The sequence below is a fragment of the Entelurus aequoreus genome, linkage group LG24 (assembly GCF_033978785.1).
Source record: "Entelurus aequoreus isolate RoL-2023_Sb linkage group LG24, RoL_Eaeq_v1.1, whole genome shotgun sequence".
Taxonomy (NCBI): domain Eukaryota; kingdom Metazoa; phylum Chordata; class Actinopteri; order Syngnathiformes; family Syngnathidae; genus Entelurus; species Entelurus aequoreus.
The window spans coordinates 10,078,185-10,094,794 of record NC_084754.1 but is presented as its reverse complement, the minus strand read 5'-3'; the positions used below and the strand labels follow the sequence as shown (position 1 = coordinate 10,094,794).

The following is a 16,610-nucleotide window of genomic DNA, read 5'->3' as shown; positions in this document are numbered from 1 at the left end:
TCAAACACTGTGCCGCGGCACACGTGTGCCGTGAGATACACTCTGGTGTGCCGTGGGAGATTATCTAATTTCGCCTACTTGGGTTAAAAATATTGTTTGCAAACCAGTAATTATAATCCGCAAATAATGTGCCGTTGTTGAGTGTCTGTACTGTCTGGGGATCGGCAGACTTACCACGTTATACTCTTGCATATCAGTAGGTGGCAGCCGGTAGCTAATTGCTTCGTAGATGTCGGAAACAGCGGGAGGCAGCATGCAGGTAAAAAGGTGTCTAATGCTTAGACCAGTGGTTCTTAACCTGGGTTCGATCGAACCCTAGGGGTTCGGTGAGTCGGCCTCAGGGGTTCGGCGGAGGTCAAAACACACCCGACTCATCGTGTAAATACAAACTTCTCCCTATCAGCGTATTACGAATACGGCAACAGCTGACTGGTTTGCAGGTGTGTAATTTGTTGTGAGTTTATGCACTGTGTTGGTTTTGTTGTTTGAACAAGGTGATGTTCATGCACGGTTCATTTTATGCACCAGTAAAAAAACATGGTAACACTTTAGTATGGGGAACATATTCACCATTAATTAGTTGCTTATTAACATGCAAATTAGTAACATATTGGCTCTTAACTAGTCATTATTAAGTACTTATTAATGCCTTATTCGGCATGGCCTTATTATAACCCTAACCCTCTAACCCTGACCCTAACCCTAACCAAATAACTCTAAATTAAGTCTTTATTGCTTAGAATATGTTCCCCTAGTGTCCAAATAACTCTAAATTAAGTCTTTATTGCTTAGAATATGTTCCCCTAGTGTCCAAATAACTCTAAATTAAGTCTTTGTTACTTAGAATATGTTCCCCATACTAAAGTGTTACCTAAAACATATAACTTTGTCTTGCATTTGAAAAAAAAAAAGTGTTTATTTTTCATTAAAGAAGGGTTCGGTGAATGCGCATATGAAACTGGTGGGGTTTGGTACCTCCAACAAGGTTAAGAACCACTGGCTTAGACCAAAAATAAACAAAAGGCGAGTGCCCCTAAGAAAAGGCATTGAAGCTTAGGGATGGCTATGCAGAACAAAACTAAAGCTGAACTGGCTACAAAGTAAGCAAAAACAGAATGCTGGACGACAGCAAAGACTTACTGCGGAGCAAAGACTTACTGCGGAGCAAAGACGGCGTTCACAATGTACATCCGAATATGACATGACAATCAACAATGTCCCCACAAAGAAGGATAAAAACAACTGAAATATTCTTGATTGCTAAAACAAAACAAGTGTGGGGAATAGCGGTCAAGGAAGACATTTAACTGCTACAGGAAAATACCAAAAAAAGAGAAAAAGCCACCAAAATAGGAGTGCAAGACAAGAACTAAAACACTACACACAGGAAAACAGCAAAAAAAAACAAATAAGTCACAGCGTTATGTGACAGGTCGTGACAGTACACCTACTTTGAGACAAGAGCTATATTGATGCATGCTTGGTTATGGTTTAAAGTCATACCCAACAATTGCGACAATGACTTTTTATTGTCAATATCGGCTGCTGAGTGTCAGTTTTTAATGATTTCTGCTGGTGGTGTGCCTCCGCATTTTTTCAATGAAAAAAATGTGCCTTGGCTCAAAAAAGGTTGAAAAATACTGTGATAGAGCTCCACTTGTCCCTATAATACCTCTGCCAATGCATATGGTTTATTGGTAAATTTATTGCCACACATTTATTGCAGGCAATTAATCCGAGTTAATGTGTTATTCAGATAACTCATTTGGAGAGAAGCTGTCGTGAAGGCCGCGAGAGGGTGGCCAGCCTGGAGGCGGAGCTACGAGTGGCCAGCAGCACGGCCACAGAGAGCCAGGCCATGCTGAACACGGCGCAGGACGAGCTGGTGACCTTCAGCGAGGAGCTGGCCCAGCTTTACCACCATGTGTGTCTGTGCAATAACGAGACGCCCAACCGCGTCATGCTCGACTATTACCGCCAGAGCCGAGTCACACGCAACGGCAGCGTAAAAGGCTCAGAAGACCTCCGAGCTTTACTCACACCTCGCCTGGCCCGACGCTTGGCCGCAGTCTCGGCGCTCTGCTCCTCCGAGGCTCCCCGTAGTCCCATGGACTCCCCGTCTAAAGACGCCCCCGGTGACGCCAGCGCCAATTCGGTGGACTCGCCGGCTCACCACGGCAGCCCCAGCCGCAACTCCATCGCCGCCATTCTCGCCAGCATGTCTCCTTGCCCGTCACCAGTGCCGTCCGATGCTGGGGCAGACCTGCGGAAGGAGCCCATGAACATCTACAACCTGAACGCCATCATCAGAGATCAGATCAAGCACCTGCAGAGAGCCGTCGATCGCTCTCTACTGCTGTCCAGGCAGAGGGCCGCAGCCAGAGAGCTGGCGCCCTTACTTGATAAGGACAAGGAGTCATGTATGGAGGAACTCCTCAAGCTCAAGTCCCTGCTCAGCACCAAGAGGGAGCAGATAGCCACGCTCAGGCTGGTTCTGAAGGCCAACAAACAGGTGAAAAATCAGACTAGTACCGTATTTTTCGGACTATAAGTCGCAATTTTTTTTATAGTTTGGCCGGGGGTGCGACTTATACTCAGGAGCGACTTATGTGTGAAATTATTAACACATTACCGTAAAATATCAAATAATATTATTTAGCTCATTCACGTAAGAGACTAGACGTATAAGATTTCATGGGATTTAGCGATTAGGAGTGACAGATTGTTTGGTAAACGTATAGCATGTTCTATTATTTGAATGACTCTTACCATAATATGTTACATTAACATACCAGGCACGTTCTCAGTTGGTTATTTATGCGTCATATAACGTACACTTATTCAGCCTGTTGTTCACTATTCTTTATTTTAAATTGCCTTTCAAATGTGTACTCTTGGTGTTGGGTTTTATCAAATACATTCCCCCCAAAAATGCGATTTATACTCCACTGCGACTTATATATGTTTTTTTCCTTCTTTATTATGCATTTTCGGCCGGTGCGACTTATACTCCGAAAAATACGGTAATATTAAAGTCATAGCCATTGAAACTAAGGAGTAGCCTTTATATATTTTTTAAGGCTGTTACTCTGGGTGTTGTCAGAGTTTTAAAGGGGAACAGCACTTTTTTTGGGAAATGTCTCTATCGTCCACAATTCTTATTTGAGACAAGAACCGTGTGTTATAAATAGTGAAAAACTGCTAGTAAGAGGCAGGTAATAATGCAGGTCGTAGGAATACGAGCTATTCCGCCTTTAAAGCCCTCTAAAAACCATCCAAAAAGCTCCAACATTATTATATATATATATATATATATATATATATATATATATATATATATATATATATATATATATATATATATATATATATATATATATATATATATATATATATATATATATATATATATATATATATATATATATATATACTACCGTTCAAAAGTTTTGGGTCACCCAAACAATTTTGTGGAATAGCCTTCATTTCTAAGAACAAGAATAGACGGTCGAGTTTCAGATGAAAGTTCTCTTTTTCTAGCCATTTTGAGCGTTTAATTGACCCCACCAATGTGATGCTCCAGAAACTCAATCCGCTCAAAGGAAGGTCAGTTTTGTAGCTTCTGTAACGAGCTAAACTGTTTTCAGATGTGTGAACATGATTGCACAAGTGTTTTCTAATCATCAATTAGCCTTCTGAGCCAATGAGCAAACACATTGTACCATCAGAACACTGGAGTGATAGTTGCTGGAAATGGGCCTCAATACACCTATGTAGATATTGCACCAAAAACCCGACATTTGCAGCTAGAATAGTCATTTACACATTAGCAATGTATAAAGTGTATTTTTTTAAAGTTAAGACTAGTTTAAAGTTATCTTCATTGAAAAGTACAGTGCTTTTCCTTCAAAAATAAGGACATTTCAATGTGACCCCAAACTTTTGAACGGTAGTGTATATATATATATATATATGTACATGCTTTAAGTATGTACAGTACAGGCCAAAAGTTTGGACACACCTTCTCATTCAATGCGTTTTCTTTATTTCCATGACTATTTACATTGTAGATTGTCACTGAAGGCATCAAAACTATGAATGAACACATGTGGAGTTATGTACTTACCAAAAAAAGGTGAAATAACTGAAAACATGTTTTATATTCTAGTTTCTTCAAAAATAGCCACCCTTTGCTCTGATTGCTGTTTTGCACACTCTTGCCATTCTCTCGATGAGCTTCAAGAGGTAGTCACCTGAAAGGGTTTTCACTTCACAGGTGTCATCGTTTTGATGCCTTCAGTGACAATTTACAATGTAAATAGTCATGAAAATAAAGAAAACACATTGAAATGAACAGGTATGTAATGTAGTAACAGGTACATTCATGAAACATGTAATATTTACAGTATTTTGCAAATGTTACTTCTTTTCCTGGGGTCATTGATTTCACGATGCGTAGCAATCAAGAAATCTTTGTCAAAAGAACACGTTCTGTGTTTGCTACCACTATTGCCAGACACCATGAGAGCTTTGGAGCGTTATCATAAAGCACTATTGACGAACGTTCAAAGAAAAACATAAAACAGTGACTTAAAAGTCCCCTTACTGGGATGTCGATTGATAGGATGGTTGTATCTTTCATCACATGGACTCTCCCTGACCTGCTTAATTCAGGATAATCCTCAAACCTCAGATAGAAAATGTTTCATTTCAATGTTACGATGGTCTTATGCCGTCTTCTATTTGTTGAGAGCCATATAGTATCAAGTTTGTAGCGTATTAATTTTCAAAGTTGACCAACTTCTCGGCTTGGTGCCACAACCTTCTGCTATACAGGTGAGAGTTGGAAATTATAACCTAGAATTAAAGGGGAACTGCATTTTTTGGAGGGAATTTTGCCCGTCATTCATAATCCCTATGTGAGACAAGAACACACGTATTTCCCTTTTCGGTGTATTCTAAATCGTGAAGAACTGCTAGCAAGAAGCAGCGAACAATACAGTCAGAATAATAATCACATAACACAGAGGAACTACTTTTCTGGCATAGTGACACATTGCTTTACTCACACTGCTCCTCTGCTAATAACGTAAATAAATAATAAATAAAGAAGGAGCTTGGCTTTCATGGAATGGATCATTTTGTATCTGAGGAGTGAGGATTATTCTGAATTTAGCAGCTCAAGAAACATTCACAAGATCCCATCAGTCGGCATCCCAGTGAGAGCGGATATTGTAAGTCACAGTTTTGTGTTCTTATTTTAAACATTTAGCAACGTGCTATGTGTTCTGTGAAATCAATGCACCTAGGACAGCATGTATGTAAAATGCTGTTTGAAGTTTTTGGATATTTTTTAGAGTGCTTTATAGGCGGAATTGATCGTATCCCCATTACCTGAATTGTTAGCTGCCTCTTACTAGAAGTTTTTTTGCTATTTAGAATAGAAAATTGAAAGGCGTGTGTTCTTGTTTTACATAAGGATTGTGGATTATAGGCAAAATTCCCCAAAAAAGTTGCTTCCCCTTTAAACTTTTCCTAACTCAAAACTAGAGATGTCCGATAATGGCTTTTTTGCCGATATCCGATATTCCGATACTGTCCAACTCTTAATTACCGATTCCGATATCAACCGATACCGATATATACAGTCGTGGAATTAACACATTGTTATGCCTAATTTTGTTGTGATGCCCCGCTGGATGCATTAAACAATGTAACAAGGTTTTCCAAAATAAATCAACTCAATTTATGGGAAAAAAAATGCCAACATGGCACTGCCATATTTATTATTGAAGTCACAAAGTGCATTATTTTTTTTAACATGCCTCAAAACAGCAGCTTGGAATTTGGGACATGCTCTCCCTGAGAGAGCATGAGGAGGTTGAGGTGGGCGGGGTTGGGTGTATATTGTAGTGTTCCGGAAGAGTTAGTGCTGCAAGGGGTTCTGGGTATTTGTGCTGTTGTGTTTATGTTGCGTTACGGTGCGGATGTTCTCCCGAAATGTGTTTGTCATTCTTGTTTGGTGTGGGTTCACAGTGTGGCGCATATTTGTAACAGTGTTAAAGTTGTTTATACGTCCACCCTCAGTGTGACCTGTATGGCTGTTGACCAAGTATGATTTGCATTCACTTGTGTGTGTGAAAAGCCGTAGATATTATGATATTGGGCCGGCACGCAAAGGCAGTGCCATTAAGGTTTATTGGCGCTCTGTACTTCTCCCTACGTCCGTGTACACAGCGGCGTTTTAAAAAGTCATACATTTTACTTTTTTAAACCGATACCGATAATTTCCGAACCGATACCGATAATTTCCGATATTACATTTTAAAGCATTTATCGGCCGATAATATCGGCAGCTCGATATTATCGGACATCTCTACTCAAAACCAATACAGCAAAATCAGCTCCTTCTTCCTCTTTTTTTGCCAGGCCACAACCAACGTTATTAGCAACTCAAGCTAACTCGTAGCAAGGCGATGTTTCAATATAGTTCCTCTGTGTTAGCTCTTACAATAACAATGTCAGTATAGCTTGGTTAACATGCAGGTCACAGCATGTAAATAGAGTGTTATTGGCGTTTTTTTTAATGTTTTTTTAGTGCGATTTACAGGCGGGATAGATTAATCTTATTACCTGCATCAGTAGCCAACTTACTAGAAAATTAGAAAATCGTACTAGCAGTTTTTCACTATTCAGAACGCACAAAAAGGAGAAAGAGGTGTGTTCTTGTCTCACATCTTTCTGTTTCTATGGCAGTGTTTTGTTGGCTAATATTTTGTTCTTCTTTGGGCCACCACAAGTACAAACCCCGTTTCCATATGAGTTGGGAAATTGTGTTAGATGTAAATATAAACGGTATACAATGATTTGCAAATCCTTTTCAACCCATATTCAATTGAATGCACTACAAAGACAAGATATTTGATGTTCAAACTCATAAACTTTATTTTTTTTTGCAAATAATAATCAACTTAGAATTTAATGGCTGCAACACATGCCAAAGTAGTTGGGAAAGGGCATGTTCACCACTGTGTTACATGGCCTTTCCTTTTAACAACACTCAGTAAATGTTTGGGAACTGAGGAGACCAATTTTTAAGCTTTTCGGGTGGAATTCTTTCCCATTCTTGCTTGATGTACAGCTTAAATTGTTCAACAGTCCGGGGGTCTCCGTTGTGGTATTTTAGGCTTCATAATGCGCCACACATTTTCAATGGGAGACAGGTCTGGACTACAGGCAGGCCAGTCTAGTACCCGCACTCTTTTACTATGAAACCACGTTGATGATTAACACGTGGCTTGGCATTGTCTTGCTGAAATAAGCAGGGGCGTCCATGGTAACGTTGCTTGGATGGCAACATATGTTGCTTCAAAACCTGTATGTACCTTTCAGCATTAATGGTGCCTTCACAGATGTGTAAGTTACCCATGTCTTGGGCACTAATACACCCCCATACCATCACAGATGCTGGCTTTTCAACTTTGAGCCTATAACAATCCGGATGGTTCTTTTCCTCTTTGGTCCGGAGGACACGACGTCCACAGTTTCCAAAAACAATTTGAAATGTGGACTTGTCAGACCACAGAACACTTTTCCACTTTGTATCAGTCCATCTTGGATGAGCTCAGGCCCAGCGAAGCCGATGGCGTTTCTGGGTGTTGTTGATAAACGGTTTTTGCCTTGTATAGGAGAGTTTTAACTTGCGACCAACTGTAGTTACTGACAGTGGGTTTCTGAAGTGGTCCTGAGCCAATGTGGTGATATCCTTTACACACTGATGTCGCTTGTTGATGCAGTACAGCCCTCAGGCTGTACTGCAGGTCACGGGCTTAGCTGCTTACGTGCAGTGATTTCTCCAGATTCTCTGAACCCTTTGATGATTTTACGGACCGTAGATGGTGAAATCCCTAAATTCCTTGCAATAGCTGGTTGAGAAAGGTTTTTCTTAAACTGTTCAACAATTTGCTCACGCATTTGTTGACAAAGTGGTGACCCTCGCCCCATCCTTGTTTGTGAATGACTGAGCATTTCATGGAATCTACTTTTATACCCAATCATGGCACCCACCTGTTCCCAATTTGCCTGTTCACCTGTGGGATGTTCCAAATAAGTGTTTGATGAGCATTCTTCAACTTTATCAGTATTTATTGCCACCTTTCCCAACTTCTTTGTCACGTGTTGCTGGCATCAAATTCTAAAGTTAATAATGATTATATGCACACAAAAAAAAGTTTATCAGTTTGAACATCAAATATGTTGTCTTTGTAGCATATTCAACTGAATATGGGTTGAAAATGATTTTCAAATCATTGTATTCCGTTTGTATTTACATCTAACACAATTCCCCAACTCATATGGAAACTGGGTTTGTAAATGAATGTATGGCAAACACTGATATATCATACCTCGGGACACGTGTCTCCAAATTTTAGGTACACTTGCGCAATACATTAATGATAAAAAAAACAATTCTGCCTTTACAAAGTCAAAAAAAAGCCGAGTCAGATATTTGGAATGAACTCGACGTAGAAAGAGGCCTCCTTTAAAGTGATCGTCCACATTGCAGACAGCCGAGGTGGCGCTGGCGAATCTGAAGAGCAAGTACGAGAACGAAAAGTCCATGGTGACGGAAACGATGATGAAGCTGAGGAACGAGCTAAAGGCTCTCAAAGAAGACGCCGCCACCTTCTCTTCTCTCAGGGCCATGTTTGCCACCAGGTGAGTCCTGCGGTGGCCGTCGGTGTGAAAATGTTCATTTCAAGACCTATCACGGACATCCTGTCTCTCTGCAGATGCGACGAGTACGTCACCCAGCTGGATGATATGCAGAGGCAGCTGGCAGCAGCGGAGGACGAGAAGAAGACGTTGAACTCTCTCCTCCGCATGGCCATACAGCAGAAACTGGCCTTGACACAACGCCTGGAGGATCTGGAGTTTGACCACGAGCAGATCTATAGAGGCCGCGGCGCTAAGGTGCCCAAGATAAGAAGCAGCCCTCCCAAAGTAAGTGGACAAGTACTTCAAGTATGTATTTAAGAGTTTTAAACACTCATCCAAACTAATTGAAAGATTAGCATTGGGAAAAAATTGGTATCGATCCGATACCAGATCAATTCAGAGCCAGTATTGCTGATACCGATACTAATACCGATTCTAATAATTAATAAAAAATTGAAATTCACTTGCAATTGTTAAATATCTTTAAATGATGTCTGAATTCAAATTGAAACATGATTATCATCAGATTAGATAAAGATTTTAAGTAAACAAAAAAAGTGTTTTCATCCACAAACGTGGACATTATAACAATATTTGAATATAATACATTGTACTATGCTTTGAACGTGTGTGTCTGATTTTTAACATCAACTTGCCGAGACACTAGAGATGGAAATTAGCCATTGACTATAATCGTACACACAGTACAGGCCAAAAGTTTGGACACACCTTCTCCTCATTCAATGCGTTTTCTTTATTCCCATGACTATTTACATTGTAGATTGTCACTGAAGGTATCAAAACTGTGAATGAGCACATGTGGAGTTATGTACTTAACAAAAAAAAGTGAAATAAGAAAACATGTTTTATATTCTAGTTTCTTCAAAATAGCCACACTTTGCACACTCTTGGCATTCTCTCGATGAGCTTCAAGCACACCTGTGAAGTGAAACCCATTTCAGGTGACTACCTCTTGAAGCTCATCAAGAGAATGCCAAGAGTGTGCGACAAAGTAATCAGAGCAAAGGGTGGCTATTTTGAAGAAACTAGACTATAAAACATGTTTACAGTTATTTCACCTTTTTTGTTAAGTACATAACTCCACATAGTTTTGATGCCTTCAGTGACAATCTAAAATGTAAATAGTCATGAAAATAAAGAAAACACATTGAATGAGGTGTGTCCAAACTTTTGGCCTGTACGGTATTTACATGTCAAATATTCATTAATATGTGCAGTATTGTGCTTTTTTAAATAAAGTAAATCTACAACAGTGTAAAAATGTAACACAATATTTATTACTAAGACTTACAATTTTTTGACAAAATAAGTCAACAAAAATAAAAATTATTTGCTGCACCTCAAAGTTTGACGTTTTATCTATGACAGATTTTTTTCAGGGTTTTTTATTTTTATTTTTTAAAAACAGTAGTCTATGTATTTTGGGCCTAAAAATGGCTGACTTAAATATCAATACTACAGTAATGGCAGTCAGTACAGTATTACCAGCATTAGTATTATTTGTTATATTGTATTTAACTTGTGTAAAGGTGATTACATGGGTATAATTTTATGTCTAGAGGCCTCTCATAATGTTATCCGTTTAACGTATTTAGAAGGTCATAAACAGGTTTTTATGCTCCAGTTGTGAAAATATTGGATTTATAATTAATAATTCCTGTTGCGCAGAAATTCATTTAACATGGTCAATTAACAGCGATAAACAAGGGACGACTGTATATGTATGTATAAAAAAAAAGGTAATGCTTTCGTTAATTACGAACATGCAAAACAGCAGTACATCACGTTTACCCTATTGCACAATTCAACATATCCGAAAAGGAGTAGGAAGAAGCAGAGCTTATGCTCTTTCTCAGTTTTTCCGCTGCTGATAGTTGTTGCACAACAAAAGAACATTCTGATATTCATGAAAAATTCACATAGAAGAGTCAAAATAGATATGAACCAATAATGATACAACCCTTGGTATCGATATGGTTGTTATTTGGGTCCATCTGAAGTGAAGTGAATTATATTTGTATAGCGCTTTTCTCTAGTGACTCAAAGCGCTTTACATAGTGAAACCCAATGTCTAAATTACATTTTTAAACCAGTGTGGGTGGTACTGGGAGCAGGTGGGTAAAGTGTCTTGCCCAAGGACACAACGGCAGTGACTAGGATGGCAGAAGCGGGGATTGAACCTGGAACCCTGAAGTTGCTGGCACGGCCACTCTACCAAACAAGCTATATCGCCCCAAAAATCTAATCCATCTGATCATCGTTATTAAAGGTGGGTTATCAAGTAGAAATGGGTTTTAAGAATCAAACAAGTATTCAGTGCCCTCTGTGGCGAAACTGCTTATCTTTTTATTTTGGGGAAATCAAAAGTCAAAAATCAATACTGCATCACACGGTACCCAAACGAAAGGACATAACATGTTTCACCGCCAGATGGCAGTGTAGTTCTTGTTTCTCTTGCCCCTAAACTACACTAAGAAAATAGGCATACCATATTTAACTTGATCATAAGGCATTTTTCATTTTACAGCAAGCCTATTATTATTGCGGTAATATATATATTTTTAGTGAATGGGTATTGACAAAATATAACAATATTATACATTTCCCAATAAGCATTATAATGAGTAAATAGAAATAAATAACAATATTATTAAAAAGTAAAAAAAAAAATGTTTTGTTTACTCAGGGTATTTATGATGGTAGATGTTTTATATTTAAGCAACAATGCATGTGTCCAGCATGTTTTTTATTACTGTACTGCATGTTAGATGTGCATGTGTGTGTTAGGAGTACCTTATATTAAATGTATGTTTGTATATCCAGTCTATCATGTCTGTGTCCCATGAGAACACAGTCGAGTTAGACACCAAAGGTAACTGTAATGAGTAAAACAACAACAAAAAGTCATGACACGATATTTAACTGCTTTGAAATGATTGCACCATTTAGTACTTACACAGGCAGTGACTCATCTCACAGGAAAATGACAATTACAATTAGAACAGCATTTCCCTATTTTGTCTGTCTGTCTTGTTGTGTAAACCCTGAGTGTCACCACTGTGTGTATTTGTCTAATTTATCAGTTTCTTATAGATTGTCAGCAGCCTGCTTCCTCAGTATCGTCACTCTACCCACAACTAAGGCGAGGGAGAACCTCCCTAGGCCGCAGGTAACATGCTGGAGTAGTGCATGTAGTACAGTCTCTATCTATCTGTCTACCTGTCTGTCTATCTATCTACCTGTCTATTTATCTATGTGCAGATAGTTTGGAGATTCGAGATATAAAGCTGCTGACATATCTTAAGGCTTGTCTAGTTTAAGTGTTGTTTTGTGGTCAACCTTTTGTTTTTTTAACCCTGTTTTGGTGTTGAAATGTTCTCTATGAATTACTGCAGCAATAACTACTAGGGGTGGGCGATACCGCTAACATTGTTAGTGAGTCGATACCAATTCATAAAGTGGCAGTTTTGCCGATACCTGATTATTTGGCAAAGTCATTGAATGGTTGTTCCTTTAATTTGTTGATTATGATTATAATCAGAAAAACACAGGACAAACAAAAATTATTTTGATTGTCTATGTAACCATATATAAATACAGTATAAGAATATCAACAAAGTGATACATATATTCTTGGAGTGTGGGAAAAAATAGATTCGAATTCGAATCGCGATTCTCACGTTGTGCGATTCAGAATCGATTCTCTTTTTTTTTTTTTTTTTTTTTTTTTTTTAAATTTAAAATTATTAATTAATTTATTTTTTTAATTAATCAGTCCAACAAAACAATACACAGCAATACTATAACAATGCAATCCAATTCCAAAACCAAACCCGACCCAGCAACACTCAGAACTGCAATAAACAGAGCAATTGAGAGGAGACACAAACACGACACAGAACAAACCAAAAGTAGGAAAACAAAAATGAATACTATCAACAACCGTATCAATATTAGTTACAATTTCAACATAGCAGTGATTATCATTAGACATTTATAAAAATTAAAAAAAATAACAATAGTGTCACACTGGCTTACACTTGCATCACATCTCATAAGCTTGACAGCACACTGTGTCCAATATTTTCACAAAGATAAAATAAGTCATATTTTTGGTTCATTTAATAGTTAAAACAAATGTACATTATTGCAATCAGTTGATAAAACATTGTCCTTTACAATTATAAAAGCTTTTTACAAAAATCTACTACTCTGCTTGCATGTCAGCAGACTGGGGTAGATCCTGCTGAAATCCTATGTATTGAATGAATAGAGAATCGTTTTGAATCGGGAAAAAAATCGTTTTTGAATCGAGAATCGTGTTGAATTGAAAAAAAATCGATTTTGAATCGAATCATGACCCCAAGAATCGATATTGAATCGAATCGTGGGACACCCAAAGATTCACAGCCCTAATATACTCCCTTTTATTACACACAATTATTTGAGCAGTATTGCACAATAGTACACAAAAATACTAAAAACTAGGGATGAACAAGATTTTTTTTTTTAAACGATACAGATAACTGCTTCTCAAGACCGATACCAATAACAGATTTATATCTATTATTTTTTCACATTTGGAATTTGGTGTAATTACTGCACACCTTCTTGTGAAGCTGGCTTTGGGGACGCTTCTTTAGCATCAGGTGTCTTCTTAGGCTTTCACGACACCACTGTAGCGATGCTGACGTTTCAGGTGGCTGATAAGGTTATGTTAGAAAGATACTGGAAGCTGACTGAATTGTTATCCTTAAATGATTTTAAATCTAAACTGAGAGCATTTGAAGGAGCCTCAGTTATCTGTAACTGTTTTACTTGATGTCCATTTTAATGAGTAATGTGAATGTAATTTAATGTGTAACTTTGCTGCCTTTTGGCCAGGACTCTCTTGAAAGAGAGGTTTTTAATCTCAATGGGATTTTTTCCAGGTTAAATAAGGGTTAAATAAACATTTTTTTTAAATTAATCGCAGAAAAAGGCTGCGGAATCCAAGTTTATCGTCCGAGAGGAGAAGAATGCAGATGTATTCTATACACAACCTTAACATTTATGAAGTGTTTAATTAAAAGAAATGTGCCCAAATGGGATATAATAATTATTTTTAAAAACCCTCAAATGAGCAAGATTGAGCCCCCTTGTGCCATTTTGCTTAAATATACAATAAACAACATATTTCCCCACTTCTACAAGATCTAACATGAATGATCATGTATCACAGTAAAGGATATTGTTGGTTATTACAGTATATATGAACATTTATATATATGTGCTAGGTACAGTAAGTGTCAATGATGTTTGATCAGTAAGTTTTGGTTAGATCTGTCTTCTGGTTTCCTAAAATCCATTTAAGTTTTTGCTTTTGTAAGGTGATGTTCTTGTCACGTGTGGTTTTTTTTGTTTTTGTTTTTTAATATTGATCAATTACCATAGCAACGTAGTCATATCCCAACAGCCCTTAGTTCCCCAGTAAATTAGGCACGCATACCGCATACATTAAAGGCCTACTGAAATGATTTTTTTTTATTTAAACGGGGATAGCAGATCCATTCTATGTGTCATACTTGATCATTTCGCGATATTGCCATATTTTTGCTGAAAGGATTTAGTAGAGAACATCGACAATACAGTTTTGGTCACTGATAAAAAAGCCTTGCCTGTACCGGAAGTAGCGTGACGTCACAGGTTGAAGGGCTCCTCACATTTCCCCATTGTTTACACCAGCAGCGAGAGCGATTCGGACCGAGAAAGCGACGATTACCCCATTAATTTGAGCCAGGATGAAAGATTCGTGGATGAGGAACGTGAGAGTGAAGGACTAGAGTGCAGTGCAGGACGTATCTTTTTTCGCTCTGACCGTAACTTAGGTACAAGAGTTTATTGGATTCCACACTTTCTCCTTTTTCTATTGTGGATCACGGATTTGTATTTTAATCCACCTCGGATACTATATCCTCTTGAAAATGAGAGTCGAGAACGCGAAATGGACATTCACAGTGACTTTTATCTCCACGACAATACATCGGCGAAGCTCTTTAGCTACGGAGATAACGTGATAGCATCGGGCTTAAATGCAGATAGAAACAAAAGAAATAAACCCCTGACTGGAAGGATAGACAGAAAATCAACAATACTATTAAACCATGGACATGTAACTACACGGTTAATGCTTTCCAGCCTGGCGAAGCATAACAATGCTGTTGCTAACGACGCCATTGAAGCTAAATTATCTACGGGACCTCGTCAGAGCTATGATAAAAACATTAGCGCTCCACCTACGCCAGCCCTCATCTGCTCATCAACACCCGTACTCACCTGCGTTCCAGCGATCGACGGAGCGACGAAGGACTTCACCCGATCATAGATGCGGTCGGCGGCTAGCATCGGATAGCGCGTCTGCTATCCATCTCAAAGTCCTCCTGGTTATGTTGCTGTAGCCCGCCGCTAATACACCGATCCCACCTACAGCTTTCTTCTTTGCAGTCTTCATTGTTCATTAAACACATTGCAAAAGATTCACCAACACAGATGTCCAGAATACTGTGGAATTTTGCGATGAAATCAGAGCTTTTTGTATTGGATCCAATGGAGTCCGAATACCTCCGTTTCAACCATTGACGTCACGCGCATACGTCATCATACATAGAGGTTTTCAACCGGAAGTTTCGCGGGAAATTTAAAATTGCACTTTATAAGTTAAACCGGCCGTATTGGCATGTGTTGCAATGTTAAGATTTCATCATTGATATATAAACTATCAGACTGCGTGGTCGGTAGTAGTGGGTTTCAGTAGGCCTTTAAGAAACAATATACTTATCTCAATGCAAAAATAACATTTACTAATTAAGAATTTATCTTTAAAACACATTTATGTAGTTTTACGCTTGTGTATTTCTCATAGTTGCCAGCGTTTCTCCTAGTTTCTGCAATTTGAGAATACAAACACAGGGGGCATGCTGTTCATTTTTTGTCTCGAGGCCAGTGTTAGGTACTAGTTTAACTACTTTTCGTGGTCACTGTTTTCAACATCACGTATTGTTTTAGTGCCAAAGCTATTTTCATCGCCAAGTAGAACAGTAGCGTCCACAGAAGCTACATTTTCCCAGGTATTTTCTAAACCTTAAATACAGCGATCTCGTGTAACAGGATCCACCGACCCTCCCGCTTATCAAAGCCAAGACGTATTTAAAATATCCCACGCAAATTTTCTGACGTAGCCAGGACACACCGCAAATTGACCACTTGCCAAGATGTTGCATTTTATTTCTAGAAATGTCCTAGTTTTAAGAACTATTTACTCTTTTATAGTCATTGACTTTACATCATTATATTTTGTCTGTTCCAGTTAAAAAATGTTAAAAATTGAGAAAATAACTATTGAAATAAGTTATCTTGGTTTTCTGCACATAGAAAATCTTTGTATCTTATATTTTGTCAGCTCTTTTTTGCAGTGTACAATAGTGGTCCTCCATAAATAACTTGTTTGTACTTGAAGAGACACCATTGGGCAGATATTGATTTAGTGGGGGGTGGGAGACCACAGAATTTTGACCGTGATTGCAGGACCATTTCTGGCCACGTTACTACATGTGGCACCTTTAATGTGCAATAACTTGTAACTTAACTTACTGCATTTTCCAAATATTTCATTATTTAAAAGTTGTGATGTTAAAAGAATAATTTGAAATGTGGAATGTTACAAGACATCACTGTAATACTTGCCACTTCCTTTGCTAACTAGAACATTAACTTATTTGTATATGTTGACCTACTTAGTGTGTGTGTGGCCCCCGCATTCGTTCATTTTTCTACATGTGGCCCTTGGTGGAAAGCGTTTGGACACCACTGGTCCATAACAAAATTACAGAATT

At 38.3% G+C, this 16,610-nt stretch overlaps 1 protein-coding gene across 3 annotated transcripts in view; it reads left to right on the top strand.

The window, feature by feature from the left end:
* The window catches only part of bicd1a (bicaudal D homolog 1a), a 103,190-nt gene that overhangs the window by 84,702 nt on the left and 1,878 nt on the right, over positions 1-16,610 (top strand). The window contains exons 6-9 of one of the 3 annotated variants that reach the window (XM_062035811.1): positions 1,757-2,512; positions 8,567-8,718; positions 8,793-9,003; positions 11,833-11,908. In XM_062035811.1, the coding sequence (XP_061891795.1) occupies positions 1,757-2,512; positions 8,567-8,718; positions 8,793-9,003; positions 11,833-11,880 (1,167 nt within the window). In that variant the 3' untranslated portion in view covers positions 11,881-11,908. Of the gene's footprint in view, positions 1-1,756; positions 2,513-8,566; positions 8,719-8,792; positions 9,004-11,822; positions 11,909-16,610 lie in introns of all 3 variants that reach the window. The other 2 variants (XM_062035810.1, XM_062035812.1) reach the window with 2 other exon arrangements.